At 59.5% G+C, this 24,525-nt stretch overlaps 3 protein-coding genes across 8 annotated transcripts in view; 1 reads left to right on the forward strand and 2 right to left on the reverse strand.

Moving 5' to 3' along the window:
- Positions 1-157: 157 nt before the first annotated feature.
- On the reverse strand, positions 158-6,678 carry ENTR1 (endosome associated trafficking regulator 1). 3 transcript variants are annotated; one of them, XM_032418981.1, is made up of 10 exons: positions 6,572-6,678; positions 6,294-6,443; positions 5,542-5,610; positions 4,608-4,723; positions 3,938-4,351; positions 3,324-3,397; positions 2,855-2,966; positions 2,563-2,625; positions 2,046-2,185; positions 158-1,491 (listed from the first exon to the last, which is right to left on the reverse strand). In XM_032418981.1, exons 1-10 carry the CDS (start codon positions 6,639-6,641, stop codon positions 1,392-1,394), a joined length of 1,308 nt encoding a protein of 435 aa, XP_032274872.1. In that variant the 5' UTR covers positions 6,642-6,678; the 3' UTR covers positions 158-1,391. The 3 variants fall into 3 exon arrangements, with proteins under 3 accessions (XP_032274872.1, XP_032274873.1, XP_032274874.1); XM_032418982.1 differs by lacking the exon at positions 5,542-5,610; XM_032418983.1 differs by lacking the exon at positions 6,294-6,443 and having other exon boundaries at positions 160-1,491; positions 6,572-6,676.
- A 194-nt stretch (positions 6,679-6,872) lies between these two features.
- PMPCA (peptidase, mitochondrial processing subunit alpha) lies at positions 6,873-15,867 on the forward strand. Of its 3 annotated transcripts, none has more exons than XM_032418674.1 (13): positions 6,873-6,968; positions 7,969-8,171; positions 8,591-8,670; positions 8,914-8,996; positions 9,874-9,968; positions 10,905-11,005; positions 11,445-11,708; positions 12,389-12,481; positions 12,562-12,680; positions 12,793-12,883; positions 13,029-13,091; positions 14,466-14,610; positions 15,591-15,867. In XM_032418674.1, the coding sequence occupies exons 1-13, from the start codon at positions 6,895-6,897 to the stop codon at positions 15,758-15,760; spliced, it is 1,581 nt and encodes a 526-aa protein (XP_032274565.1). In that variant the 5' UTR covers positions 6,873-6,894; the 3' UTR covers positions 15,761-15,867. The 3 variants fall into 3 exon arrangements, with proteins under 3 accessions (XP_032274565.1, XP_032274566.1, XP_032274567.1); XM_032418675.1 differs by having other exon boundaries at positions 15,595-15,675; XM_032418676.1 differs by lacking the exons at positions 6,873-6,968; positions 7,969-8,171 and having other exon boundaries at positions 8,615-8,670; positions 8,914-9,006.
- Positions 15,868-17,563: 1,696 nt separating this feature from the next.
- INPP5E (inositol polyphosphate-5-phosphatase E) overlaps positions 17,564-24,525 on the reverse strand; it is a 12,327-nt gene continuing 5,365 nt past the window's right edge. For both annotated transcript variants that reach the window (XM_032418671.1, XM_032418672.1), the window contains exons 3-11: positions 23,396-23,519; positions 22,137-22,234; positions 21,428-21,552; positions 21,200-21,319; positions 20,805-20,912; positions 20,107-20,268; positions 19,900-20,015; positions 19,317-19,453; positions 17,564-19,027 (exon numbers count right to left, since the gene is read on the reverse strand). In XM_032418671.1, the coding sequence (XP_032274562.1) occupies positions 18,895-19,027; positions 19,317-19,453; positions 19,900-20,015; positions 20,107-20,268; positions 20,805-20,912; positions 21,200-21,319; positions 21,428-21,552; positions 22,137-22,234; positions 23,396-23,519 (1,123 nt within the window). In that variant the 3' untranslated portion in view covers positions 17,564-18,894. The remainder of the gene's footprint in view (positions 19,028-19,316; positions 19,454-19,899; positions 20,016-20,106; positions 20,269-20,804; positions 20,913-21,199; positions 21,320-21,427; positions 21,553-22,136; positions 22,235-23,395; positions 23,520-24,525) is intronic.

Consider the following 24,525-nt stretch of genomic DNA (forward strand, 5'->3'; position numbering starts at 1 on the left):
CAGGGGTGCTCTGGGTGCACATCCCCCACCCCCTTAAAATGCTGTGCCCGCATGCAGGGCTGTGGCTGGAGGCATCCTCCCAGGAAGCCCCGTTCCTGCACCCAGAAGAGAATCGCATCCTAGCACTTTCCTACTAGACCGCCAGAGCTCTGAACCCGCTTTTCACCAACAGGCTGGAGCATGAGGTGACGTTTCCCAGTTTAAATGTCTTTTTAAAAAATTCAACCATGTGACTGAAGAATGCTCCAGTACTAAATTCCAATCTGTCCAACTCCAAAACACGCAGCTCTGACGTCTAGTGTGCGGGCCACTGCGGTCAGGCCCAGGCAACACTGGTCTGAGTCTACCCTTGACCCCACAGGCCACGGGACTAATGCTGAATTTATCAGCACAAATCACCGCTTACGACTAGATGCATGCCCTAGAGCCAAAGGACAGTACCATGATTCTCAAGCATAAAGACCTGGTGAAGTCAGAAAAAAAAGGACAGTTCATAGAAGTTTTACAATTTATTAAATAGAAAAGCTGTCAATTTGAACAGGAGGAAAAAGGGAAGTTTATTTAAAAAAAATAACATCTACAGAAAAATAGGCAAGAAGGCACGTAGTGCATGTTCTGCCTTCCCTATGTGGGGGAGCAGTTGGAAAGGCACTGTGGACAGCCTCGTGCTAACACAGGGAGGCTCTGCACACTCTAACTTCCTGAATTCTAAACTTCATCGTATAAAACCCCACTTGAAACATGTATCAAAACCCTCCAGCCAAAGCAGTTTTTCAAACCCGAAGGCCCACAGGTGCACTGAGATCGCTGCACACGGTGGCCCACCTGGGTGACCCGGGGCCCCGCGTGGGGCATCCGCGCTCAGGTCTCCCAGGGCAGGCAGCGCCCGCAGGCCCGCAGGAGTGGACTCCGAGCCAGTGGGGGCACCAGGTGAGGCCGGAGAGGCACTAGGGCCCTTCTGAGGCAACCACTCACCGCGGCTCCCCTGCTTTCTCTCCTGTCGAAATTAGGACGAGCAATTGACTTATCTTATAATTGACGTTCCAGAATGACAACGGAAAACACTCATTATAGAACTGTGGTTTTCAGGTTTAGTAACTTCAAAAAATCACTAGCTTTTATAGAAACGTCTTCCGATAGAGCGTTAGTCCGTGGAGTAGCAGGAGCTCCCCCAGAAGGCTTGCGGAGAAGCCGGTGCGGCTCTCATGCGGGGGTTGCTTCTCCCTGCAGCGGGCTGCTCACACTGTGCGGTCATGAAATTAGCATGTCATGATAAATATCTTTACTACGGTGAGGATGACATATTTAAAGACACAACGGCATTTCCAAATCCAGTGAGCAGGGACGTCCGGGTGTGAGCGGAGCTGTGACCTGGAAGCACCTCAGGGTTCTCAAGACTCCTCCTCCTCATCTTTAATTTCAGAAATTCTGTCTATAGATTTAAGGATTTCAGCAACAAGATTCAACGTTTCAGCTCCAGAAACCAGCTGCCTAAAACAGAAACGTGGACGTTAGGGGCCTGCTACCGCGACAGTCCAACGGTCCTGACAGAAGCCAGAAAGCAGCCCCCGGGGTGGAAAGCAGATTCTGGCAGCCGCCGCTCTTCCCCGGAGGGGCCCAGCCCCGTGGCAGGCAGACGGGGCGCTCATGGGGAGCGATAGAGCGGCCATTTCCGGGGTGGGGGGTCTCCTCCAAACTCATCTGCTTCTTATGATGGGAGGGAAACACTGTTATTCCTCTCCGTGCAGAACGGAGGTGTTCGGCAGGTGAAGGAGCTGGGACTCTGATCTGTCTGAGGTTAGTGCCCTGGTAAAACCAATGATTACCACAAAGACGGTTTGAGAGCCTGCCGGCCCGGCACGCAACATGTAGCCTCGGGGTTACCAGCACCATCAAGTGCACTTCTGCTGCCGGAGCCCCGTCCGCTGCACGCCGTATGGTCATGGTTTCAAACACCAACCTGAAGCCCCCCCCCCCCCCGGCCTGCCGGCCATCTCTGCCTCACCCGTCCCATGTCCAGGCACCCTCAGCTCCCCCACACTCACTTTATTGAGGAGTGGGCATTGTTCATGACGACGCGGAGGTTCTGCAAGGCCACGTCGGTGTTCTGCTTCACCACCGTCAGGCTGGCGCCCTGGCCAGACCGCAAGGCTTCATTCTCACGCTTGAAGTTAGAGACCTGTGCCTGGAGGTGGGCGAGAGCAGTAAAGCACTTTGACAGCTGCACGGGAGAGCATCTGAAACGCAGCACGAACCCAAATGAAGCTGGCGGCCTTGGCATAGGCAGTGAGGGGATGGGGGCTGGCCCCCGCGGTGGGCATCTCCTGAGGGGGCTCTCGAGGGAGCCGGGCTTCCTCTGTCCTTCAGTTTGCCCTCAGCATTCATTCACAGAAATGGGAAATTCGTGCCAGGCTCCGTGCTGTCCCAGACAATACAGGACATGCCCACCACCCTCCTGCTGAGCAGAGAGAACAGGGCCGGGGGGAGAGCTGGCGTGGCCTGACTGCGGGAGCCACCACTGTTGGGAGGCTCCCGGACCCTGTGCCCATGCTGTCCAGTCACCTGGAGCAAGCTGATCTCCTGTTTCAGCTTCATGATGTGGTTTTCTGCCTTCACAGCCCGTTTCTGTCACCAAAAAAAAAAAAAAAAAAAAAAAGGGCATCAGCACCGTGTAACACGGCGAGACACGGATATGGAACGAAGGCGGGCTCTGCCCCCACCCAGGGGCCTTCGGCTCTCATGAACCGGCAGCTCGGCCCATTGTGAGGGACCCCTCCTGGCGCTGGGCCCCTGCGGGCTGACAGCAAAGGAGGGGGCACACCCGCTCGTCACAATGCCCCTCAGCCCCCCGTACCGTCATCAGCTCCAGGTTCTGCTCCACCTGCTGGACCACTGACTCCAGATCGTGGTAGTCCCTTTCCTCCTTGATCATTTTGGCTTCCAGCTTCCGCTCCAACGTCCTCACCCTGGGGACAGAGAAGACCAAGCTGTCGATCACTCACGCATCTCATTCTCAGAATTCATCTGAGAGGCAGTTAAGTGGGGCGGGGCAGATGAACACCGCGAGGGCGCCGGGCCTCAGTGAGGCCGATCGGAGGTGTCAGCCGCAGGGCGCGCTCCTCAGCTGGCTCGCCATCCAGTGCTCTGCTGCTTTTAGCAAGCGCGGCCGGGGTGGGCCGGGTGTTTGAAATCAACTTTCCCTCAGCACACGAGGACGACGTGGGATGCTGACGACCCACAGACGATGAAAGCCAAGCTTGGTTCCACCCCCATCACTTTGTTATTGACGTTTGAAGCACAGCGCTGACTCAAAGCTTACGTACATTTCTGTTTGAGTCTCAGAGAAGCTCTGAACCTCAGTCAGCTTTCTTCTCAGCTTAGAATTTTCATCTTTCAGCTGCAGAGGAAGAAAATCCTTATTAGAAACTCTGTGTCTCACTCAGAAGGAGTCCGCACCTCTGCAAACTGGCTCTGGAACTTCTCGATAAACGAACATTGTAGAGAGTTAACCTACTGTTTGCTTATGGAGAAAAACCACGAGTGGAAGAATCTCCCTTTAAAGGCCTATGGTCACGGACACCAATTTTACTCCTAACTCTCTTTTAAGTGATAATCATTTCTAAACAAATTTCTTCTCCTCAGAACACAGCGAAACGTCCCTGAGCCGACACCTGAAGCAGACCCTTTCCTGACTGGGGGGCCCTCAGAGGGTCTCCACGGCTCCTACCTGAGACGGGCCGCACCCCACCGCCCCGCACACTGCTCTTCCGGGGGCACGTCACTCGCGGAATCTGTCAATTCGGGAGACCGCCGCACGGGGCTCTGGCAGACAGCCGCACCACAGACCATCTTGTCCTTGGAGCCAAGACCCCAGGCCACCAAGGCCACCGGAGGCTCCAGGTCACCTGTGAGTGCGCTGCAGGGCCCCCTCACTTACTGCTTCATAGCTTATCTGCAGTGTCCGGAGATGCCTGTCTCCCAGAGACTCTCCGTGGGCCGCGAAGTCTGTGCCGGGGCTCCCTGCCGGAGAGGAGCGCGAGTCAGAGTCGCTCAGCGTCCACGGGGGCAGCGTCTCGGGCGCCACCAGCTCCGACGGGGCAGAGAAAAAGGAGACGTATGTGCTGCAGGGTGACGTGCTGGCGGCGACCCCGGAGGAGCGGGTCTGCTCCACAGTGGACGGCAGGTAGGCCCCGGTCCACCCGTCGTCCTCATCCTCATCTTCGTCCTCGTCCAGAAGATCGCCAGCCCCCGTAGGGTCTTCAAAAAATGGCTGCTGATATTCTAAGCCATACCCCACGGTCTGGGAGGTCGGGGAGTTGCGGCCGAGTCCCAGTGAGTGTCTCGCGGCTTCCTAAAGAAAAGAGTCGGAGGCACAGCTCAGACCCAGAAGCCGCTGGAGGCCTGTCTTCTGAGGGGCTCAGCAGTGGAACTCCCAGGAGAGAGGAGGGCCAGGAAGGATCCCAGCAGCTTCTCCACCCAACTTTCCCATCAGCGTTAGCTGCAGGCTCCCTTTGCCCCCCAGCTCCTGCAGGGTATCCCACGTCGGAAGAGATGTCCTTTGGACGTTTCTCTGTGTACGGTCATCACGGATGATGCCTTGGATCTACCTTTGAATAAATCCTGTTGTTGGCTGTATCCTCTCCTGACAGGCTGAGGTTCTTGGTTTTCAGAAACTCTTTAAAGGAGAATGGATTGGCCTCTGCAAGATCTCCAAGTTTATCATCTAAAACAGTATGACACAACACAATAGCAAAACGTCTCCCAAATCATTGAAAAGAAACTTCCGTATTAATTTCTTTTTCTAAAACACAACCACATCTAAAATCAGGACTGCCACCCTCCTCATCCCACCAGAATTCAGTGACACTAGGAAATGAAAAACCTAGCCAATAAAACAGATCTACTTTCACATTCTGAATTCTCCTTCCCAGGGGCACCTGGCTGGCTTGGTCAGTAGAACGGGTGACTCTTCACCTTGGGGTAGAGTTTACTTATGAATTCTCCTTCCCACTCCCAACCCCCTGGTTCCCACTCCTTGCTGCCCATGGAGACCACCTGGGGATCTTTGGGATGACGATGCACCTCCACTCCCACACAGACTCAGTTAGTTGGCCTGGGACATAACCTGCGCTGGGGGCCGTCCAAGAGTTCCAACAGTGCAGCCAGGTTGGGGATCACTGCTCCACCTCTATCCATTTCCCTGCTCACCCATCCTTCCCTTCTCTCTTTCCCTACCTCCTTTCCGCTCTCCCAGCAATGACCATCTGAGCCCAGGCGCCAACCTTGCGCAAAGTTTTCTAGCCCGTGCCGCCTCTTCAGACCCCGTTGGTGTGCCTTCCCAAATCTCTGTCATCCTGCACATCAGGCTCATCTGTCCTTGTACCCTCTCTCTCTCTACCCTGGGGCCAAGACTGAATCTGTGGGACTCCACCCCCACTTGGCACACTAATTATATGCTGTCAAACTGACAACCAGCCACAGGGCATGTGCTTGGCGCTTTGTGTTGGGCAGAGGGAAGAGAGAATTGCCCAACTACCCTACCTCCAAAATGTGTCTCTTGGGCTCCTGGCAGACCTTGCTTAGTATATTTCCCCTTTCCGTAGCCAAAATCTGCAAAGAGATGTCATCACCTTAACGTGATCACAGAGGCCTCTGTGACAACTTGTTTTCAACACAGGGTCTCTATCGCAGTAATTCTCACAGGCTGGGGAACTTTCCAAACACAAGCCCCCGGCTCCTACCAATGGAGACGGTATGGCTTCCATGGGCCCTGCCATGTGTGATTCAGAAAAAGCTCCTGGTAGGCTTTGATGACCAGTGTGGCTGCGCATGCCCTCCTTTGTCTTGTGAAACCTTCTGAATACCCTCACGGTTGCAATTCTCCTCTGAGACCCTGATGAGACCCCACCTAAAGGCTCGCCCCACACCCTGGACGCCCTGCAGCATAACTGCTCCTGGGAGAGTGACAATGAACTAAAAAGCCGGCCACTGCCCAGCAGCTCCTTTGCCTTACCCCCCCACCCCCACGAAGGAGGTGGTTTATGGTGGTCCCGCTGGGCATACCTCTCTTCTGGCACTTACCATCCTACACTGGGAGTGTCTGTGCTGGGGAGGGGGCCCCCCAAGGCCAGACTGCAGCTCCTAGCTGGCGGGGCCGCTCTGCACCTGTGTTCCCAGGGGCCGGCACACGGCGGCCCTCGGCGCCCCATCGCTCGGTCAGGGAGCGAGTTAAGGCTACAGCGAGGTCCCTACGGGCAGTGCCGGCTGGGGGCTCCCTGAGGCTTGTCTCTCACCTGTGTCTCCCACGGAAGCTAGCACCGGGCTGGGCACATAGCACATAAACGTCGGCCGAATGCCGAAGAAGTGGGAGTCCAGGTCCCTGCCATGGGGGCGCTCACAGTCTAGCTGGGGGAGACAAGACCGGCGCTCATAGAACGCTGGAGCTGCAATAACAACGAGAGCGATTGGCCGCGCGCCCCGCGGCCCGCCTCACCTGCAGCCCGGCCCGGCGGGGCGGGGGCGGCCCCGGGGCCCGGCGGGCTCGGCCCCGCCGCCCGGCCCGGCCGCTCACCGTCCGGAATGACGAGGCTCCGGGCTCGCGACAGCGGGGGGACGCCCGGGCGGCGCGCATAGCCCGCCATCGCCGCGGGCCCGGCAGGGCCGGCCCTCCCTAGCCTGGCAGCGGCGGCTCCATGGCCCAGGCTCCGCCCCGGCCGCGGCCCGAGCCGCCCACCCCCGTCGCCCGCCGCCCGGCCGCCGCTCCCAGCCTCTCGCTGCGGCTTCCGCTCCCGGCACCGGAAGCGAGCGCCCGAACGCCGAGGGCTGGCGCCGTAGGGGCGGGGCGTCGGGGGCGGGGTCGGAAGTGACGACAGAAGCAGGGGGCGGAGACCCAAGATGGCGGCTATGGTTCTAGCGACGGCGCGGCTGCTGCTGCGCGGCTCGGGCTCGTGGCGCCGCTCGCGGCTGAGGTGAGCCGGGTGCGCGCCGGGGGCCGGCCGGGGGCCGGGGCGGCGGGCGTCCGACCGGACGCTCAACCTCTGGCTTCCCCACGCGCAGACGCGGCGCCGCTGGTTCGGGCTCGGGCTTCGGGACCCCGGCCTTGTCTCCGAGGCGCTGAGGGCTCTTCCCTGCCGGGGGCCCCGGGTGCGGGCCCCGAGCCCCATTCGCCTGATCTCTCCCGGGCCGCTGGGCCCTCTCCGGCGCTGCCGTCCCGGGCCGATGGGGCCCGTCGGAGGCCACGTGTCCTCTCCGCCCCGGCCCGGTCCTGCCGCGGCCCCTTGTGAGGCCGAGCCCGCGGGGCCTCCGTGCCTCGGGCCGTCGCGCCTTCTCCGCCCCCACGCGCTCTCCCGCCTTCTTGGCCTCAGGCACGTCCACTCGGGCCACAGTTGGGGGCGACCCGTCCCTGTACGCCGGCGCCGGGCGCGGGCGGGAGCGCGGGCAGAGCGGGAGCGGTCGTGTGAACGCTTCCGGCTTAGGGAAGTGGGGTCGGGCGATAGCCGGGCGGCGGGAGAGTCGGACGTGCGGGGGGGCCGCAGAGATGGGGGTGAGAGGGCAGCCGCTGGGGAGAGCAGTGGGAGCGGGCCGGAGCGGGGAGGGCGCGCGCTTCGGCGGTGAGGAGCCAGGCGTGTGCGAGGGGGGCCCTGCGGGCGGCTGGGGAGCGAGCTGGAGTCCAGACCGCGGCGCCTCTGGGCCCGCGCAGGGGTTTGGCCTCTGTGGGACTGCGCGCAGGGGTTTGGGGCCGCCGCTGCCTTACGAGAGGTGGAAGTCAAGGCCCCAAGAACTGACCAGCGTGCCCAGGCCCCGGGCCGAGCCGGCGTTTGTACCCAGCAGTGGGCTTCCTGATCACGCCTGTGTCGTCCTGGGGCACATCCGGTTTTAACGTGGACAGCACGTGACCGACTGGGCGCAGACGGTGGCCGCAGGCTCGGTGGTCTCGGGTCCGTTGTAACTGGGTCTCTCCTCGTTTAGGGCCGGCGCTCCTCCCCACAGGCCGTTCAGCAGCGGCGGGGCCTCTCCCCGCATCCCGCTCTCATCCCCCTTACCCGGGGTGCCTGAGCCTGTTTTTGCTACAGTTGATGGACAGGAAAAGTTTGAAACCAAAGTGACCACGCTGGATAATGGGCTTCGCGTGGCCTCCCAAAACAAATTTGGACAATTTTGTACGGTAGGAAGTAAGTACTGTTGGTGGTGGTGTGGGCCATCCCGTTTGTTTTCACGCCCACGTGCCTCAGTTGGTTGTTATGCTTTGTACGTCGTCTGTGAGTTGTGTTCTGAGTGGGAAGGTAGGCGCGGACCCTGAAAGCAATACACAAAGCATGAACCACCACGTTGGCGGTGGGCTTTTTCCCCTTTCCACCTTCATAGAAATCTAACACTTTTCCACCATAAATATGAAGCATCAACTCCATCAGCGTCAACGTGGGTGTGCAGCTGTGGGGACGCAGCCCAGGTAGTGGACACATCCTCACCCTCACGTAATTAGGTCAGCCTGTCTGATCACGTTCAGTTTTAAAGGTTTCTCTTGATTAAATCCCCCTAAAACCTCTTTTCAACATTTGGTTTAACCTGTCAATTTTCTTTTTATTGCCAGTTCTTATTAATTCAGGATCAAGATATGAAGCAAAATATCTTAGTGGAATTGCTCACTTTTTGGAAAAATTGGCATTTTCGGTCAGTGTCCTGTTTGTAATCTTTGAGCCTATACTTGAGAAGAATCTATCAAGTTTTACTCTTTTTAGAATGGTTATTTTAATAAGTGACTAAGCTGCTAAGATAATCCTACTAAAAGATATTTAGGTTAAAAGATAATTTGATTTCACATGTTTTCGAAGTAAACAAATTTTTTTCTCAAAGAACATATTTTAGAGGTTGTTTTGGATTGCGTATTTAGGTTTACTTATTTATTTTTACTAGTCGACGGATCAATTTAACAGCAAAGATGAAATTCTGCTTACGTTGGAAAAGCACGGGGGTATTTGTGACTGCCAGACGTCAAGGTACGCCATCGTATTTTGCATCCACGTGGAACTGTGGTTCTTATCCTTGGTCAGAGTCCCACTGAAACCTATGCCCTGGAGAGGCTTGTGGAGGTTAGGGGTGAGAAGTGAGCCTGGCCTAGGCCGGGTTGGGTGGAGAATTTGGTGGGGGAAACATGCAGGCAGCAGCACTTAGAGCAGAGAACACGTTGGAGGGCCAGGCAATCCCCAGAGACTGCCAGCTGGGCACTAGGGATGCAGCAGGCCCTGTCCCCAATATGCTCACGGATCTGGCAGAGGGCTGCACCCCAGGTAATGGACACAAGAGCCAGAGACCGAGACTGGTGGGGGACAGGCAACTAACCTGGTCTGGAGTCAGGAAAGGAATGATAACAAAGTCATCATTGGACTGGTCTTGGAGGAGTTTGCCAGACCGACTGAGGGGAGGAGGTGGCCCAGAACAGCACGGGGAGAGGCTCAGCCAGGAAGAGGCAGTGGTCTTTTTGGGGACAGGCAGAGGTCCAGTATGTAGCCAGCACACAGATGTAGGGGCGCTGTGGATAGGGCAGGTGGTGTTTGTCTACCACATGTGGCCTGTCCCCTAGCTGCATAAGGCCGTGCATACTGCATGTTGACTGTGAGTCGGGGCAGCTGATGCTCAGGAAGCCCGTGATAAAAGGGGCCCCCGTGGCAGGGGGCCTGTGCTTGTGGAAATGTCTCAGGATGGCTCTTGTCCATCTTGGCTGCGCAGCTGCTGTCACTCCGGTGCGTGCTGGAAGTTGTCCTGTAAGATGGGACATAGCGAGTGTGTGCTGGTCCTCAGTGCAGCGGGGGGAATGGCCCCCGCTGGTGTGTACCTGTGGTGACCTCAGTGCCTCATGTCGTTGCTTCTTTCCAGGGACACCACCATGTACGCTGTGTCTGCTGACTCTAAAGGCCTGGACACGGTGGTTGGGTTGCTCGCTGACGTGGTCCTGCACCCCAGGCTCACAGGTGGGCCCGGGGCCACGTGAGGGGGCTGGGGGCTGGGCCCTTGGGAGGCACGTGGAAGCGCTGCCCCTGAGGAAGAGCGTTGTATGCAGCCCTCGAGGTCAGCTACCAGTGAGTTGGCACGATTTCCTTGGAAATAACGCTGATGGTCAGAAAAGTCCTTCAGCGAGCTCAGTACTTTGACATAACTCTGTGCTTTTTAACGTTTTTAGTTAAATTGGGTTTTTCATTTCTCCTTTTTTTTTTTTCCTTTAAAATTTAAGTATTCTCTACACCCAACATGGGGCTCAAACTCACAACCCGGAGATCAAGAGTCGCATGCTCCTCTGACAGAGCCAGCCAGGCGGCCCTGGGTCTTTCACTTCTGAAAGGCATTTCAGACTGTCTTTAAACACCAGGCTGGTGTGCCACCAGAAGCTTCCACGCCCCTGTGTCCATCCCCTTCCTTGGCCTGGTGGTGGCAGGACTTTGAATCCCGTGCCCGCAGTGGAGCAGAGAGGGCCCTGCTGCCCGTTGCTGCCGCCCTGGCTGCGCTCTGGTCACATCGCCTGGCCTGGTAGTCCTTCCAGTACTCACTCCAGTTGCTGATGAAGTGGCAGCCGTGATGCCGGGTGGGGCCTCTTCTGTAAGCACCTCCCAATCCACGTGTCTGTCCTCGCAGCAGTCCTCTGGAGAGACGGCTCAGGGGCCTGCGTGCCTCTGCTGGGAAGGAGGCCGGGGCTTGGGGCAGGTCCAGGTGGCTGAGCCGGACAAGAGGCCCAGTGCCTCTAGGCCCTGCCCCCTCGCTCACACAAGTGCCCCCAGGTCTACCCCAGATGAAGGCCGAGGAGACTGCCGGTGTCTGCCAGCCGATGACCCCTGGCCCAGCCTGGCAGGCTAGGCCCAGTGCCATTTCCCTCCTGGCTGGTACGGTCTGAGCCTTGTCTGGGTTCTTTGCAGATGAAGAAATTGAGATGACACGAATGGCTGTCCAATTTGAGCTGGAGGACCTTGACATGCGGCCTGACCCAGAACCGCTTCTCACGGAGATGATTCATGAGGTACTAGAAAGCCCGCAAGCACCCGCCTCCGCCTCCGCGGCCCTCCCAACAGCAGCATAGTTGAGAGGGCCCGTCTGCCTTCCTGAGGCCATTCACAGGTTATAGGTGTGGACAGAAGATTCTTAATTCTCAAACCTGCAACTTATGCAAGTTTTTCATATTCTCATTCTTACAGTAGTAAGGTTTTGATCCATTTCCAGAATGATTTTTTTTATTTTAAGTGGGTTTTTTTTGAGACTTCATTCTGGAGAGAGAGATTTTACTGCTTTTGTAAGCAAATGAAACTGCTCTTGCAGTTTCTCTGTGCTCCCAGCCCCGCCAAAGCTAAGCAGCCGTGGGCTTTTCCTGCCACAGCTGGGGTCATGGCAGGCCCAGCTCGGCAGGGGGGAGACCTGGCCGTGGCCTCTCTGTCACCTGTGTTTCTCCTTTCTTTTGTTAGGCTGCTTATCGGGAAAACACAGTTGGCCTCCACCGTTTCTGCCCCACAGAAAACATAGCAAAGATCGATCGAGAAGTGCTTCATTCGTACCTGAGAAACTACTACACCCCCGACCGCATGGTGCTGGCTGGAGTCGGGGTGGAGCATGAGCACCTGGTGGAATGTGCCAGAAAGTACCTCCTGGGAACCCGACCGGCCTGGGGATGTGAGGGGGCTGTGGACGTCGACAGATCGGTAGCACAGTACACTGGGGGGGTTGTCAAGGTAAAGCCGAGATGGGGTATGTGTACTTTCTTTACTTTGTTTTTGGTACGTTCTTAGCTTTCTCGCACAGGTGTTAGAATGAGCTGTGTATTCGTGGCTTTACCATAATACACATTGTGGTGTCAGGGCAGGACGTGTTCCTTGTTTAAAGCTGAGAGTTTGTTAAGAATGAGTTTAGGGGCGCCTGGGTGGCTCAGTTGGTTAAGCATCTGCCTTCAGCTCAGGTCATGATCTCAGGGTCCTGGGGTTGAGCCCTGCATCGGGCTCCCTGCTCAGCGGGGAGCCTGCTTCTCTCTGTCCCTCTGTGCTCTCTTTCTCTCTCTCTTTCCTCTTCAAGTAAATGAGTAAAATGTTAAAAAAAAAATGAGTTTAGCTTCACTGGAAGGTTAAAGGATCGTTCTTTCCTCTAGAGGGAGTTTACTGATGTTCGTGTATGATTTCTATAGAACCATGATGGGGTCTTTTGCCTTTTTTTTCCCCTCAAACTAGGCTCCACGCCCAGCACGGAGCCCAATGTGGGGGCTTGAACACACAACCCTGAGATCAAAAGTTGGGACACTCAACTGACTAAGCCACCTAGGCGCCCCAGTAGAACTGTTTTTAGGCTGATCTGGCCTGAGAGGTTTTTCAGGCCTGCTTGTTTTCTGTGTGGGTACACCGTTCACTCTCTTCTCTTATAGCTGGAAAGAGACATGTCCAACGTCAGCCTGGGCCCTGCCCCGTTCCCCGAGCTCACGCACATCATGATAGGACTGGAGAGCTGTTCCTTCTTGGTAAGTCCCAGCCGGGTCCTACCACATCCTAGAGCCACATGTCACCTCCCGGCAAACCTCTGCCCTCATGTGTCCCACAGGAGGAAGATTTCATCCCCTTTGCCGTCCTGAACATGATGATGGGGGGCGGCGGCTCCTTCTCAGCTGGTGGGCCCGGCAAAGGCATGTTTACCAGGCTCTACCTTAATGTGCTCAACAGGTAGGTTGGATTCCTTTCACCTGGCTGTCCCCAGGGTCACCAGGCCCCGCCGAAGGTGCTTTTGGACTGTGACACCACCTTCCAGGTGTCCCTTTGTCCCCGCTCCCCACAGGCACCACTGGATGTACAACGCAACCTCGTACCACCACAGCTACGAGGACACGGGCCTCCTGTGCGTGCACGCCAGCGCCGACCCCCGACAGGTACGGGGCGGGCGGCCTCTGCTCTCTGTGCAGCTCATGTCTCAGGATACGGAGCTGGTTTCTCGGAGCAGGGGTGTCATTGAATTGGAAGAGACAGACTGTTAGGTCCAGATCACACTCTTCATCTGTACCTTCTTCCCTAAAGGTTCGAGAAATGGTGGAAATCCTCACAAAGGAATTTATTTTAATGGCTGGAACTGTGGATGTGGTAAGTATAGCACAGAAACGACACAGAGCCGACTCCAGACATCCCCACGGTGTCGGCAGGTTAGAGCACACGGTGTGGGGGTGGCTGGCCTCTGTGCTCCCAGCCCCGCCAACGTCCCAGCCAGAACAGTGCAGCCCCGGGGTGAGCCAGGCCTACAGCTGAGCTCCGCCCCTGCTCCCTGGTCTCAGCACCGAGAACAGTCGTTGCCCCACCAGCACTGGGCCTGCTCACACCTGCCTGGCCCTGGCCCTCCTGGAAGAAATGGTGCAGAGCGGTCTCGTGTGTCCTTTTCAGCCACCCTGCAGAGCCATGGGAACTAAAGCCACATCACACGGAATGAGCAGGCCTCTCGGGGTGGTTCTCGAGCTCTCTCCTCACTTCCATTTTATGTTTTGTCTTGCTTTTTTGGTTTTGTTCTGTTTTTAAAGATTTTAGGTTTAAGGTAATCTCTATCTGTAGCATGGGGCTGGAACTCACAACCCCGAGACCAGGAGCCACGTGCTCTGTGGACTGAGCCTGCCGGGCACCCTGAACTCCATTTTGTGTTTTAACCTAAGTCTTTGTTTCCTCGTTTGTTTGGCTTAGTTTTTGTCAGCTTACGTACTTAGAGATCTTGTTTCTTCGTGGACCAGCCCTGGTACAAATAAGCAGGTTCCGTATGCACGCGCATAGAAGGCCTGGGAGGAGAGCCCCAGCGTGTGGGCTGAGTGCCTCTAAGGGCTGGCGCACGGCCTTCACCTATAGATCTTTCCTGCTCAGTCCCTGCTTTTTGCAATAATCACGTATTCCCTTTTTAGTGAGAAAAAGTTTTTAAAAGTATTTCAAAAAAGTAATTTTAAAAAATGTATTTAAAAATCAGTTGGGGGGGCTCCATTAGTGGCCTGCTAGGAAGTACTTCCTGTTAACGTGAAGTTAATTTGAGGTAAGTTGTAAGTATTTGCCCGGAGTTGGCAAAGTAGAAAGGACTCGTCTGCAATTAGGAGTCTTCTTGCTTAGACGGTGACACGGAATCTCCGCAGCTGGTCTGTCTTGCAGCACGTGCGTGCTGCTCTCGCCGGCCACTCCGGTCTCTCACCCAGCCGTGTTTCCGTGCCCTCCGGTTTCACGCTGAGCTTTGTGGATGAAACTTGCCGAAGTCCCAACATCGTCAGTTTCACCCCTGGTCAGAGAGGCTCGAGGCCCAGACTTGGTAGATCGAGCTGGTCCCCTCAGAGTTTCCCCGGGGGCACAGGGAACAGGGTTGCCTGGGCCCTGTGCCTGGGGTCAGCGTGGAGCCCCTGACTCTTGGATTTGTCTTCCTTGTGACGTGGCCGTGACGGGGCAACGGTGTGTGAGCTGTTGTGAACTGAACCGTGTGACTTGGTTGAATCCCAGGTGGAGCTGGAGCGGGCCAAGACGCAGCTGATGTCCATGCTCATGATGAACCTGGAGTCCAGGCCTGTGATCTTTGAGGACGTAGGGAGACAGGTGCTGGCGACCCGTTCCAGGAAGCTGCCCCACGAGCTGTGCGCGCTCATCCGTGAGTACCATGCTGGGGGCCCAGATTGGGCTCCCTCCTTTCCCTCCCAGGAGATTGCCATAGACCTGTTTACCCGTGGCTCCTGGACCCGTGAGCCCTCACCCTGGACCAGCCCTGCCTTGGGTCCCTGAGTACCGACCCCTGTGACCCCAGCTTTTCACCCCGTATAAAGGGGCCTTTCACCACTGCTCCGGGTTTCTAAGCCGACTCGGTGAGCTAACGGACGGAAACGCTCCACACGGGGCTCGCGTGGTGGCGCCCTCTATGACTTGAGCCCAGGTTTCCATGGCCTCCTGTGAGTGAATTGCAGGAAGTCCTTGAATTTCCCTGTGTGTCCCGCTTTGGGGGACGAGTCTACGCTTCCATCAGCTCCTCAAAGGGTCCGTGACCCCACAAGGGTTAGGCCGGTGGTTCTTTGGTGACGATTGTTACCTCGTGGCGGCTCCAGCATGCATCCCCTCCGCGGGTGCATCCTCACCCCCCCCCGGGGAGCCCCTCAGACCATGGAGCACAACAGTACCCGATCTCCCTAAGGCCTCGTTTTCTGTAGCAAAACCAAGCTACTGGTCAGTGTGTTCCCACGGTGCGCTTTTCGTGCCCACACAAGCTGTGGTCCCAGGTCCCTCTTGGGGAGGCCAGGCTGCGCAAGCGGCTGCCCCCCTACGAAGCCCCGCAGCCTCTCCACGTGGGTAGCTCTGCAGACAAGGAGCTGTTCCATTATAGATGTGTCAGCTTCTCTGGGCAGGCACATGTCTACATTTGAAAATTCTTTTAAACCACTGGTACTTCTCCGTTTACCAAGAAAAACCCGATACTTCACCCTGACTCACAGTATAGTCCCCACAGCTGAATCTGGACCCTCTGGAGTCTGCAGCCCGGCCTCAGACCCCCAGGGCCTTGAGGGGCCACAGCCACACCCAGAGACGGAGTCCGTGCAGGAGGCGGGCAATCCCCTGAGGTATTTTTGTCCCCTGTGCCAGGCAGCGTGAAGCCGGAAGACATCCGGAGAGTTGCCTCTCAGATGCTTCGCAGGAAGCCCGCAGTGGCGGCCCTGGGCGATCTGAGCGACCTGCCGGCCTACGAGCACATCCAGGCGGCGCTGTCCAGCAGAGACGGGCGCCTGCCCAGGATCTACCGGCTCTTCCGCTAGAGGCCGCCCGACTGCGGCTGCGGGAGCCGCGTGTGTTCGTACGTGTCTCTGTGGGTGTGAGTTTAGTGCAAAGATTCATAAACGGTGCAAACCACGGGACTCTTAAACTTGAACAAATTTAATGTCGCCGAGCACAGCTCAGTTTCTGGTTCTTTGCTGTTGAATAAGCCACTCGGTGGAATAAAGGTTTGCCCTCACCGTGGCTAGAAACCAGCGGAGTGCAAGAAGGTTCAAGGCAGACTGCTGTTGGGGAGCAGGTCAGCGTTGTTCCTGCCGTCCTGCGCCCCCAGAGATCAGCAGTGCCGCACTGTCTCCCCATAGTCAGCCCCCGGGGCAGGGCAGGAGCCCCTGGTCTGCTTCGTGGAGCGTTTTTCTCAGCACAGTTTTCCTTCACCCTCAGCAGCATCCCTGAAACGGCTGGAAGTGGGCAAGCGGGGTGTCTCCCTGAGGGTCGTCCAGTTGGACCCAACACTGCGAGGCCTTTTGTCCTTTAATTGTTCTGATTGCGGGCATGTCTGAGCGCACAGGACGGGAGGCGGGGTTCTCAGACTCGGTGGCTAGTGGGGAGAGCAAAGCCGGGAGCGTGCTGGAGGGGAAGGCGCGGTCAGGAGTGCTGCAGGGCCCAGTGACTCTAGCAACGTGGGCTAGCTTTGTTAGCTTTGTGGTTCTCCAACGTGAATGCGTGTAGACTCCCCAGGAGCCCACGTGGGCCACCTCTTGTAGCTGCAGGGCCGCTGCTGTCCCCAGCCCTCGGCAGCTGGGGAGAGAGCCTGCGGCCCAGCCTTGGCCGCGCAGGCAGGAGGGCAGGGCTGTTACGAGGAGATCGACACGTGAATGTTATTTCAGTTATTTAATCGACTTATTCTGCCGGAGCCCATCATCCCGTTTAGGTGCCTTTCTAGCACACGTGCCAATGACTACATTTGCGGAGGGGGGGTTTGCGGAGGGGGGGGCACAGCGGGGATGCCAGGCCCTCCATGCCCGCTGGGGTGGGGCCTAAGGGAGATGAGCCTGAATTGGAGGGCGGGTGGGCAGCAGTGTGGACTATCTTGTCGTTTCTGTGGTTACCCCAGGGGGAGGGCAGCACCCAAGGGAGGTAGAGGGCAGGAGCTTGGCTGCACTGCAGGCATTCAGTGGGGTGGGGGGTGCGGGGGGGGGTGGAGCTCGGGAAGACATGAGGCCCGGGTGGATGTTGGGGCCAGCCGAAGCGCTGCCCAGACCCAGGGTCTGGAAGCTGGTGCTAACCCGCCTGTCCTGCTTCCCCACTGGCTTCTCCCCCGCCCCTGTCATGGCCCCGCCCCTCTGCTCCCCTCAGCATGCAGCCACGCCCCCTCCCCATTCTGGCCCCACGTGGTGCTCAGGGCTGGCTGCTGCAGGCTCAGCAGGTGCCCGGGGGAGGCCTGGCATGAGCAGAGTGCGTGGAGGCAATGAGAGCCGGGTCTTGAAAACCACTCTCATGCTTGTGCTTCTCGATCTTGGTGAAGCTGGTTTTCAGACTGGCCCATATCTGCATTCATCTGAATTTTAACCTTTCTAAGCAAAACCTGTTCATCTCAAACCTCTTGGCTGCTCTTAAGGGAGTGTCCTGACTTGGGACCCGTGACCCCTCGGGTGTGTGTCACGATCCCCACAGACACGAAGCCCCGTCTCAAGCCAGACTCCTCCATGCTGCACCATCGCTTTGTCCTGTTGGTCAGAGATGGTGCCTGGGAAGATGCATAAAAATGCCTCCTCTCCAGGCCCCTTCACTGCAAAAATCTGTAACAGACGTTTTCAGTTCATGATTCAAAACTCAACGGCACATTTCTTTTGAGTAAAATTTTATACAATCAAGTTTCTTGAAGTCCGATGGGGTTGACTGGACCTTCTCATGAACAGACTCTCCCCTCTGTGTCAGAGACCAGGTGTGCCTGGCTCCGTGTTGTGGAAGCTGACACTAATAAAGGGGGTACACACGCCCTGTGGAAGTGACTTCATTTCCTCCACTCAGGTCTGGGGTGTCCCCTTCTCCCTTAAAAGCCCCCCTCTAGCCAGCCCCATGGTCGGGGTGGCAGCCGGGTGCAGAGCAGATGGCCCCGGGGAGCCACAGTGTACCCCGAACTTCCTGCCATTGAACTGGACACCCTTGTTTTCTGAGAACATCAGGAGAACGGGCTGAGTGTAGCGATGATCTCTTTCTAGGACTCAATCTTTGGCCAGAAAGAGCTTAAGATTTAATATATGGATTTATTTAAAAATATAAATATGGAAAAATAAATAATTTGAAAGACTAGATTGAGTGCCCCTTGGTTTTCCCACATTCAGAGCCTGTCTTTAGAAGCCATCGTGGGCGATCACGCGCTCAGCCCTCGAAGAGAGAAGAGATCCGGAATGTGGTGGGGACACCCTAAGCTTCCCCTGCTTTCTCAGGCCAGGAAGTGCGCTACTTATGTTAATGCCGTTTGAGGCTGGCCACGTGTATGCAAACAGTCTTAAATCACCAAAACCAGAAGAGGACAGGGAGATGGCTTCATGGCTGGATGGGCCGGGCCAGCCCCCCAAGATCAGAGGCGGCCCTGAGACAGGCCAGGCCTCCTCGTCCCAGCGGGACTGTGTTCCCTCCTCGGAAGTCGGCTGGCTCCGGCCTGACCACCGGGCCTGGGCTTGGTCCTCGTGTGCACCGGTGGGACAGAGACACCCCCCCCCCCCCCAGCCGCCTGACCCTGAGCAGCTTACGTCTTTGGTACCAGGCCCGCTGTGCTCAGAGGGGGAAGGGCACCTGCCAGTTTGCACTGGAGGGGCTGCTGGGGGGCCGCGAGCCCCGGCTCTGGGTGAGCAGGCCGCTCCAGGCCCCGCCCCACCCAGACGCCTGCCCCCCGGGACCACGCGTGTGGCCGGCGTGGGGCCTGCCGGGACGTGCTGTAAATGAGCGTGGCTGGCGTCGTCCCGGGCGGGGGCACTGGTGTCTCAGTACCGCTTGGCCGGTCTGCTGGCCTCCCCGTGGGGTTCTGGGTCAGAAAGCGTGTCAGTCTCGAGCAGTGGTTCGTCGGCAGCCCAAAAAGGGGGAGAAGTCCCACGCAGCAACCTCTTCCGTCTTTAGGGGCTTGTGATCAAGTAACCTCCCGGTGGAGGTGCCAGAGGTCCTTGGGCAGACCTCAAGAAACAGTACAAATAGTACTCGAGTGCTGATTCTTCAGCGCCTGCTGTCTCTGAATTTCTTTGGAAATCCGTCTTTTAATTCCTATTAAGTACAGTTCTCGGTCAAACTTGCCGGCAGCTAGCGGGATGCTGTGGAGGAAAGGGTGTCAGCCAGGAGGGCCGGCTGTTTCCGCAGCCTCCGGGAGGCCGACTGCTGCCCAGTCCCTGCGGGCCGCTGGGACCCGCCGCGTACCGAGCGTGACCACCGCCGCCCGCGAGCAGAACCCCCTCCGGAGCCCGGGCCAGGCCCGGCCGCATGCGTGTCAGAAAGAGCCGGCCAGCCCTGACCCTCACTTCAGAGCAGGAATCCCACCCCCGGCCCCCAGCCCCCGGGGCCCCGAGGGCAGGACACGTGAGGACACGTGGCCAGGGTACTGACTTGTCTCTCCCCGGCCTCACTTTCACCCGGAACAGGCCGTACACGGGGCGATGGTCAGACGTCTTGATGCCAGGGCAGGAGGAATACTTGACGGGACAGATGTCACCCTTGTGGCGGCTTCTGTACATGACCCGGTCCTGCAGAGAAGAGCCCAGACGGGCCCGGACGCTGCACGGTTCCGCTGCAGGGCTCGGCCTGCGTGCCTGTCACCTCGGCCGTGCTCGAGCAGAGTCCTCGCGTCAGATCCCCCGCCTCCCAGAGCCTGTTCCCGGAGCCCCTCCCCCGAGCCCAGTGCACGGACTTGTGTCCGGGCACCCAGTGTGGAGGGGCTGGAGCCAGGGGCTCAACCAGGTGACAGCGCGGGGCGTGTGCCTCGCTGTCCCGGGACCAGCAGACGACCCTCAGAAGGGCCTTTGTCGGGGGGCACCGCCCCCAACCCCAGCAGTCTCGGAGAGGTGCGGTCACTAGCCCACAGCCCCGCGGCCGCTGCCCTCGGCCAGCCTCAGTCCTCAGCCCACAGTTCGGCAGCGCGAGCGGACCCAGACCTCGGCCGCAGAGCCGGGCCGGCGCCGGGCGTGCTCACCGTGTAAGAGGGGGTCCTCTGCTTGGAGGTGGTGTCGTAGGAGTCCTTGCCGATGTCGAACTTGTATGATGGAAGGAAGTGGATGTCCGGCTCCTGGAAACCCCTGAAGACGGACCCTGGAACAGTCACAGCCCCACGTCAACCCTGCAGGCTGCGCCTTCTCGGGGGGGGGGGGGGGGCGGCCACACCTGCTCCCTGAGGCCTCACCTTTCTTCATCTCCTGGGTGAGCTGGTCATGCTGGAGCAGGGCAGACACCTTCTCTCCCAGGTCCTGCTTCAGGATGGCCTCCACGGCCACGCGCCCACCGCTCAGACGGAAGTTGAAGTCTCCAAACCAGAACACCCCATCGAACCGGGTGGTGACATCGGCTGGCCAAAATGGGAAAGCGTGTGAGCCCGGCCCTCCATGCTCACCATGCCTTAGCGACAGGGACTGGTCTGTGTCCGGCCAGAGCCACAGGCGAGGACTCCCCAGGGAAGGGGGCGCAGCCCGTGCGGGGGGTGTGCCCTGCAGCCTCCTGGGTCGACAGTCGGGGTCACGATTCTCTCTCAAACAGCAACAGACATCCGGGGACGCATGGCGCCCCCACGCTCACAGGAGCCCACACTTGCCACGCACGCCGCCTCCGCCAGGGCGCCGTCCCACGGGGGGGGCAGGGGGCAGGGGGGCGCGGGGGGGAGGATGCAGAGCCGGGCTGGCGAGGCCGGGCTCCTCGTGAAAGCAGCCGCCAAATGCGCTGACAGGGTCACAGCTCGTGAGGAGCCCAGCGCCAGGCCTCAGAGGTTTTATTTCCATTGGCTGGTGACTTTCTAGACTTTTCTAACCTGGATTCTCAAAAGCTCTCAAAGTTTACTTTCACTGAAGTACCCAGAGAAGAAGGCGGCGGCGCGCGGACGGGGCTCACCAGCGTCGGAGCGGAAGGGGCTGGTGTCCGGCACGCTCCGGGGCAGGGCCAGGCCCTGGACGGTTCTGCTATAGTCCAGCAGCCTCTCGCTCACCTTCCCGTCTCCGGCTGCGAGAACAGAGCGTGGGGGGGCCTCTCCAGCGAGGCTTGTGGACACGGGCCACCTGGGTGCTCACCGCCCCCCAGCGGGCTCTACCCCAGCGTCTGCGGCGGCCCGCCCCACCGGGTACTCTCGCCCTGAGCCCCGCGGCCTCCGCCACACCAGCCCCCGCAGCGCCCAGACCGGAGCCGAGCGCTACCGGAGGACACCGTCACGGGGGGCGGGGCCTCTGCCTTCCAGACTCTCCGGGTCTGGGGGACATCGGGGGAGCGGAGTCCCTAGCGCCTGGACTTACAGGTGAAGTGGGACGTGATGAAGAGGAAGGAGGTGCCGAAGAAGGTGAAGCTGACGCCCAGGGCCCCCTTGGTCTTGATGTGAGATACGATGCGCGTGGTCACCGTGGAGCTCTCCACCTCTGCGGGGTGGAGGGGCGAGGCTGACACGGCCGCCCCTGCCCGCCCCGCGCGCGCCCGCTGGGTGGGGGTGCCCAGGGCGCCGGCGCAGAGCAGACTGGCCCGCCTACCTGAGCAGAACCAGATGAGGTCCCTGCGGATGAGCACGGACATGTAGAGCGCCCCGTGGGCCGCTGAGTACAGTGTGACGTAGCGGGGGCCCAGCGTCTCCTGCAGGCGCGTCTCCCACTCCCGCCTGCACAGGGAAGCCAGGACAGCCTGGGAAGGGGGCTGGAACCTCCCAGACCCGCCACCCCTCACCCCGCAGCCCAGACAGCCCCGCCAGCCCCGCCATCGGGCCTCGTCCCGCAGGGAGAGTGGCGGACCGACAAGCAACACGAGGGCCCCTGGGCGGGTTCCAGGCCGGTGCTCTCCCGCTACCCTGGGGGCCTGGAGCCTGGCCCCTTCCCCTCCTGAGGGGTGGGATGCCCGGGTGCTGCCCTCACCCTGCAAACCCCAGGCGTGCTGCCGGGGCGCTGCGGACCTAGGACCCCGCGGAGGGGTCGGGCTTGAGCCAGGGCTCCCGCAGCTCTTCACTGCCGTTCTTAGATCAGCGGTGAGTCAACAAGAAGTGAAGCTCATTTATTCTAAGTTCTCTGAGCCGCCCACAGACCAGGAAGCGGCTCTGGCGGGCAGCCCCGGCCTGCTGCGGCCTCGGCCTCGCCCCACCCGGGGCTCTCGGGCCACAGCAGCTTCAGCCCCGAAGGCCCACCTCAGCGCCGTTGCCAGGGACCGCGGGGCTGACGGGCTGGGCAGACGTGGGGCAGGGGTGCACCCTACCTGTCGGAGCAGCCCTCCTGGACCCCGACGACGTACAGGTCCTGGGCGTAGTCGGCCTCGGCGGGCAGCAGGAGCTCGTCCAGGTTTGGGGGCAGCTCCTGCGAAGAACCGTGTGTAGCGAGAGGCTCCCGCAGGGCCAGCAGCCCCGGCCTCTCCTGCCCCGCGGGGACCAGCGCCGCCCATGAGACGCGTCCAGGGGAGCCTCAGGTCTGGGCAGGCCGCCCTCCACCCCAGTTGGTCACCGCCACGCCCGCGTCCGTGCCGCGCCCTCGCCACGCGGCCCGTGCCCCCAGGTACACTCCGGGTGGGGGGGGGTGCTGCCCGGGCCGGGCGCCCCGGTCCCGCGGGCGAGCCTTCCTCCACCCTGTGGCTGCACGTCGTGGCCTCCAAGCCCTCAGGGCCCTGGACGAGAGCGCCGTCCCGTGGACAGGCACGGTGGCGTCCCAGGGACAGTGGTGCCGCCGGCCCGGGCACCTGCCTCCTTCAGCCCAAGGGAGAATCACTTCTGTCTCCTTCCGGAGGCTCTGTCGTCAGGGCCCCTGGTTCCTCAGCCAAACTCTGTGCTGGTGGCGGCCCCGCCTTGTTTCCCCCGCAGCGCCCGTCCCCCAGTGCCAGCCTGGGGCACCACTGTGTGGAGGGATGGGCCTTCTGTGATGTCACCACGACAACCAGGGGCGTGCTAGGCAGTCCACGCCCGGCCCCCAGAAGTCAGAGCACATGTGGGGGACGGAGACTGCCGACCCGGGGACAGTCCTTGCCGCGAGGAGGGAGGCCCAGGGAGAGACGGCTGAGCTGGAGACAAAGCCACCCGTCCAGGGGGCCCCAGAAGCACAGGCCAGAGATGAGCGTGCAGACCTCTGGCCTGTGCGCGGTCAGGACACAAAGCACCGTCTCGGCAGAGCGGCTGGAGGCCTCCGCTGTCACCTCCTCACAGAAGCTGCCGAGTGAACGTAACCCGGGGTGACCCCAAGGTGACAAGGACCAGACCAGGCCGTGCAGTGGGGTGTGGACAGGGGGAGCTTGTGCGTGGGGGCGGGGGCTCTAGGGAAATCTCTCTTCCCTTCAAATCTGCCCTGAGCCTAAAGCTATCCTAAAAACAGACATGCACGTGTAAGAAAACCACGTGTCCGCCCCCAGGCAGTGGGGAGGTGGGTGAGGCAGGGGCTTTCTGGGTGACCCAGGTGCTGGGGAGAGGCCAGGCAGACGGTGTGCGGCGCGGAGGCCCCGGGAGAGAACCCGAGTGGGAGCGGGCGGCTCACCTTCTGGCCCTGCATGTTCCAGGTGGCCACGAAGAGGGCCATGCTGCGGTCTGGGAAGTACCGGGCCAGCTCCTCTGCCCCCATCAGGGCCCCGCTCGCCAGGAGACTCCCCTCCAGGTAGCTCCTGTGGAGAGAGGGCAGCCGGAAGTCGAGGGTCTGAACGGGCAGACCCGGGGGGGGCCAGGTGCGGGGACACACCTGCCGGGCACACCTGCGGCCTCAGACCCCCACAGTTGTGTGGCACCCCAGTTTTCGGGAGGCTCTCCCAGAGCTGGGGTTTCCGGAGCGCCCACGGGATGGCAGGAGGCACAGCACGATGGTCCACTGCCCTCTTGGAAAACCCACTGGGTTCACAATTCTACAAACACCAGCACGCGTTCAACTTTTCGGTCACCTCCTGAGACCAAGGACTTGAAGGTGACATCTGGGCTCTTGGCCCCGGACAGCAGCAGCCTGGGGCGACGCGCACCCTGGGCCAGGGGCTTGCCTCCACCTCAGCATGGCCTCGGGGGCCCTGGAAGCTACAGGGGGCACGTCCACCCTCACGACAACCGCCGGTCACACCCCGTTTCAAGAGTTCCGGAGCACGGCGTGCGCACGGTTACAGCCCCCACCGCCCGGCCCCGTCGGCGAGCCCGTGCGGCCACTGAGTTTCATCTGGGGACTGCGGAGTCTGAGTGTCCTGTAATTTTCACGTATCATGAAACAGTAGCACCGTCTTCTCAACCATGAGAAAACCGTCCTCAACCGACGGACCGAACAAAATCGGGCTAAGACTGCGTTTGTGCCCTTGTCCAGCCGGTGGCCTCGAGGCTGCTCTCTCCTGCACAGGTGGACGAGCCCAGCACGTGCACACAGGCCCGGTCACCCATGCTAGGGCACGACACCAGCCTCCCTGTGTCATCTCTCCTCTTGCACGGTGTCCACCTGTGGCCGCCTCAGTCTTTCTCCAACTGTCTGTGGTCCTCCATTTGCTGGGAGCTCTCCTTCCAGAACTTCTTCCAACCCAGCTTGAGATCAGTCAGGATGCTCCTGGAATCAGTACCCAGGCAATGGCCATTCCTGTGTTTGGTCATTTTGTCTCCTAGGTCTTTTAGTGCCATCCATCTGCTGCAGCCATGGACCAACAG

The sequence above is a fragment of the Phoca vitulina genome, unplaced genomic scaffold (assembly GCF_004348235.1).
Source record: "Phoca vitulina isolate PV1807 unplaced genomic scaffold, GSC_HSeal_1.0 scaffold21, whole genome shotgun sequence".
NCBI lineage: Eukaryota > Metazoa > Chordata > Mammalia > Carnivora > Phocidae > Phoca > Phoca vitulina.

Bases quoted from the DNA above. Each gene is read 5' to 3' on its own strand.
- ENTR1 (XM_032418981.1), bottom strand. From the start codon at position 6,641: ATGGCGGGCTATGCGCGCCGCCCGGGCGTCCCCCCGCTGTCGCGAGCC. The intron at 4,352-4,607 runs GTAGATCCAAGG...TCTTTTCTTTAG, and splicing joins ACAACAGGATTTATTCAAAG to GAAGCCGCGAGACACTCACT. The intron at 2,186-2,562 runs GTGACTGGACAG...GCCCACCTCCAG, and splicing joins AGGAGATCAGCTTGCTCCAG to GCACAGGTCTCTAACTTCAA.
- PMPCA (XM_032418674.1), top strand. From the start codon at position 6,895: ATGGCGGCTATGGTTCTAGCGACGGCGCGGCTGCTGCTGCGCGGCTCG. The intron at 11,709-12,388 runs GTAAAGCCGAGA...CTTCTCTTATAG, and splicing joins ACACTGGGGGGGTTGTCAAG to CTGGAAAGAGACATGTCCAA. The intron at 14,611-15,590 runs GTGAGTACCATG...CCCCTGTGCCAG, and splicing joins CGAGCTGTGCGCGCTCATCC to GCAGCGTGAAGCCGGAAGAC.